This window comes from Dendropsophus ebraccatus, unplaced genomic scaffold (genome assembly GCF_027789765.1).
Source record: "Dendropsophus ebraccatus isolate aDenEbr1 unplaced genomic scaffold, aDenEbr1.pat pat_scaffold_264_ctg1, whole genome shotgun sequence".
In the NCBI taxonomy this organism is placed as follows: domain Eukaryota; kingdom Metazoa; phylum Chordata; class Amphibia; order Anura; family Hylidae; genus Dendropsophus; species Dendropsophus ebraccatus.
In genome coordinates this window covers 91,123-95,081 of record NW_027209948.1, presented here as the reverse complement: position 1 = coordinate 95,081, position 3,959 = coordinate 91,123, and the positions used below count along the sequence as shown (strand labels likewise).

The window sequence follows — 3,959 nt, the reverse complement described above, 5'->3', positions numbered from 1 at the left end:
GCCGTAGTGTCATGATGTGTCTTGGCTTGTTTGGCCCCGCTCAAAAGCATGTATTTGATTCATGAATCTGCCCCCGGGCCAAATAAGCACACCCACATCCCTATAAAATCTCCGCCCACTCGCGAAGTACGCCCATATGCTTGTAGTGTTTTGAATGCCAAAAAAATAAAAAAAAAGATGTCTGATGGCGCTAATAATGCGCCCTATGGGCCAGCCCGGCGTATGAGGCTGCGCCGCAAGCACCAGCTCGTGGTGCTTTCGATCCTGTGGAAGATGCGTAATTATTACCAGCGTTTGTGTGTAAGTCTCTATATATTTTTTTTTTTTTTTTTTTTTTTTTTTTAAAGCTTTATGTAACTTATTTCAAACTAGCCTTACAAACTGTTTAGGCTTATAATCCGTAAAACATTGATTTAAATGTATTGTTTATGCAAGCTCCCTTAAGTACTGTTGACCAAAGGTCCTTAAATGCAACTGTGTAATAATTTTGTGACTAATTGAGATGTCTTAAAAATAATAAATTTAATTTTTTAAAAATTCTTCTCAGAGGCAAAAAGACGCAGAGCAGCGCCGTCTGCAGGAGGTGGGACGGCGATATTGGGTCCACCCCATCAATGTTCGGAGGGAGACCCGGGGCCACATTGGTTGCCTGTATGATGATTTGCGACGGTATGTCGATTTGAATACATCAAAGTCGTCAAATCTTTGAATGTAATATTGCAAATGTAAAGGTTACTGTCCACAAATGTTTACCCCAAAGTCCATAATTTTATTATGTTTTTTGTTTATCCTTACAACGTTTGATGTTAATTTCAACATTTGTAAACCGTATGACATCTTCCTATGATGTGTGTTTGTGTGTAATATTAGTGATCAATATTTTTCTTAATTTGTTGCAGACATCCTGACAAGTTCCAGGACTTCGTGCGCCTGCCTATGGAGGCCTTTGATAATTTACTTTCCATTTTGACCCCACATCTCCAGAGACAGGACACCTACATGCGGAAATCCATCCCTCCTGTGGGACGTCTGCTCATAACGTTAAGGTGAAGATGCTTTATTTTAATGCGAACTATTTGTTCATGTAATTGTAGTGAAATCTAATATAGTGTTAAAATATGTAATAATTTAATATGTAGCTGAATGTGAAATAGAATCATAAAATACTATTTTTCATTTTTTCACAGATTCTTGGCGACAGGGGAGAGTTATGTCTCGTTGCACCTCCAATTCAGGGTTGGTACGTCCACCATCTCTGGAATTGTGAGGTGCACGTGCGCCCTGATCTGGGAGCATTTGCAGCCCATCGTGATGCCCAGTCCGACCCGGGAGATTTGGTTGCAGTCAGCAGCAGGCTTTCAGTCTGTGGCCAATTTCCCCAACTGTATAGGGGCGGTTGATGGTAAGCACATACGTGTGAAGCAACCACCGCGATCAGGATCACAGTATTTCAATTATAAGAAATTTTTTTCTGTGGTCCTGATCGCGGTTGTTGATTCCACGTATCGTTTCCTTGCCATCGACGTCGGCTCCTATGGCAGTACTGGGGACTCCCGGGCGCTACTGAGATCAGAGTTTGGGCGGCGCATACTCTTAGATCACGTGACTCTACCTCCTCCCACTCCTCTTCCGGGTACCACGCATCCCGCTCCATTCGTCATGGTAGGGGATCAAGCCTTCCCTTTACTCAACAACCTGCTGCGCCCTTACCCACGGAGAGGGCTGGATGAACGGGGGAGACTATTTAACCGGAGGCTGAGCCGGGCACGTAACTTCGTGGAGTGCGCCTTCGGGATCATGACTAGTCAGTGGAGAGTGTTTACCACTGCCCTGCAGTTGAAATTGGCCACAGTTGACATGGTCATTAAAGCTGCCTGTGTTCTCCACAACTACCTTCGGGACTATGCTCCCACCCCGGAGGTGAACGTGGAGACACTGCCAGCTTTTAGTGCCCCTATCAACTATGGCCAAGGGAGACAACTCAACCGCGGGATAGTGGTCAGGAACCTCTTTGCTGACTACTTCATGACTCCTGAAGGCGCCGTGCCCGTGCCCCTTTCACAGCCTCCCTTATGAGCCACGGCCACAGGACTGATGTTTTCCCGCATGTATGTCACCTGTCTCTGGGATGTGTGTTTTTTTATTTTCTTTTGTTGTTTGAACCCGATGTATTGGTTGATATTTAATTTTCATTCTCTTTTTACTAAAACAAAAAATATATTTTCTTATTCGACTAAACAATGTGTCTGCCTTTTCAATGTATGTAAAACATGTTGTGTGTTCCCACATAGTAGTGTTCGAAAATACACATTACCTCACTCGATATACTACTGGCCAGTAATTATCGAGCATGGTCACATCATGCTAATGTTAATTGTATAGTCCTTTGAACCTAGTGTGCTGAAAGATTGATGTGATCAAAACATGTGCATTTCCTATGGAGTGACCAGCAGGGTGCGCACTATATGTCTAACTTTCTAGTGTGGGATATGTAACAGGATCTGATATCTTCTAGTGCCACAGTCCATCTCACTTCTTAACAATCACTATTAACACACCACATATATCCCTCCACACATCACCCAGGTGCGCCAGCTGGATGTGGTCTACTTAGGTTGCGGTTCAAAAATATTATTTTATCATCCATTTTTTTTCTGTAAAACACAGAAGAGTGTATTCAAAGATTAGAAATCTCGCTCTTTACTTGATCACCTGTTCCTTGTCTACAGTCATCTCCTGGATTTCTTATCCAAAATCCATCACATCAATCTGCCAGTGTAAACGCTACATTATGTAGTTTATTGTGTGTACGTTTATATATCCTCCACTTTGTACATAATGACCACATGCTGGATGTCCTGCAGGAGGAGATTTCTACTACCATCGGACATAGAGCTCTATGTGGAAATGATAGTGTCATGATAATAACATTAATGTCCCAAAATATGTTAGTGCTCATCACAAGCCTCTCCTGCTCTGCCCACTTCCTGCCTTGGCTACAGATGTCAGCATAGAGCAGGCTCAGACCTCAAAAAGAAGGAATCGCAGCATTCACTACATCTTCGCTAGTGGCTTCACAATACGTGTATTTCACTCAGTATAGCTAACAAAAACAGCAGTGGATTCTAAACACCCAAAGGATCTCGACACAATGTTGTAATGTTGTGGATGTGCGCCATTAAAACACTAAATAAGGACATTTCCAAATAACATCCATTCTTAGAAAAAAACTTAGCAATATTTCACTTTAAATGGCGCACAGCCACTCTATTTCTACATTGTGTGAACACAGCCTTTGTGTTTTTAAGCCACTACTGGTTTTGTTAACAATACTGACCAAAATATACTGACTCAAATACACGTATTGTGAACCTACTACGAACATGTAGTGAATGTTGCGATTCCTTGTTTGTCATGTATGACAGTGCTCTCTGCTGCCATCTGTGGCCAAGGCAGGAAGTGGCCACAGCAGGAGAGTGTTGGCCTGATAAATGAAATACTTAACTACATTATAATATTTCCTATCATGACACATTCATTTTAACACATACAGCAATGTCTCACATATGATTAGAAATATTCTCCTGAAGGACATCCAGCATGTGTTCATTTTCTACTAACGTAAAGCATACAACAAAATTTTATAAGACACAATAGCAACATTCAATACAGCTTTCTATGCAAACAAAGTCCACTAAGTATTTTGAAGCGTATTTCGTAGTTCCTTAGTGGCAGTCAATAATCATTTGTTTTTTTAACCCTTAAACACTAAAACATAAACAAGTAAAAAATAAGATTTCGGGAAACAACAAGATATGTCGCAATGGATTTATTACATGTCAAAAAATAAAACATTCACATGATAGTGTGTGTGGGTGGATGTGGGCGAGGGTGTGTGGAGACTACTTTGGACCATGTTGACAGAAGTTAGAATAGTGTGCAGAGGCAATAGTGTGGGC

The 3,959-nt window shown here is 41.6% G+C and overlaps 1 protein-coding gene across 2 annotated transcripts; it reads left to right on the top strand.

The window, feature by feature from the left end:
- Positions 1–384: 384 nt before the first annotated feature.
- On the top strand, positions 385–2,235 carry LOC138775884 (uncharacterized). Of its 2 annotated transcripts, XM_069956065.1 has the most exons (3): positions 385–669; positions 900–1,046; positions 1,188–2,235. In XM_069956065.1, the coding sequence occupies exons 2-3, from the start codon at positions 937–939 to the stop codon at positions 2,074–2,076; spliced, it is 999 nt and encodes a 332-aa protein (XP_069812166.1). In that variant the 5' UTR covers positions 385–669; positions 900–936; the 3' UTR covers positions 2,077–2,235. The 2 variants fall into 2 exon arrangements, with proteins under 2 accessions (XP_069812166.1, XP_069812167.1); XM_069956066.1 differs by lacking the exon at positions 385–669 and having other exon boundaries at positions 861–1,046.
- Positions 2,236–3,959: the final 1,724 nt, after the last annotated feature.

What these genes read in the sequence shown, in the direction of transcription:
- LOC138775884 (XM_069956065.1), top strand. Translation starts at nt 937, where the DNA reads ATGGAGGCCTTTGATAATTTACTTTCCATTTTGACCCCACATCTCCAG. An exon ending in CGTCTGCTCATAACGTTAAG is followed by an intron (nt 1,047 to 1,187) that starts GTGAAGATGCTT and finishes ATTTTTTCACAG; the next exon opens with ATTCTTGGCGACAGGGGAGA.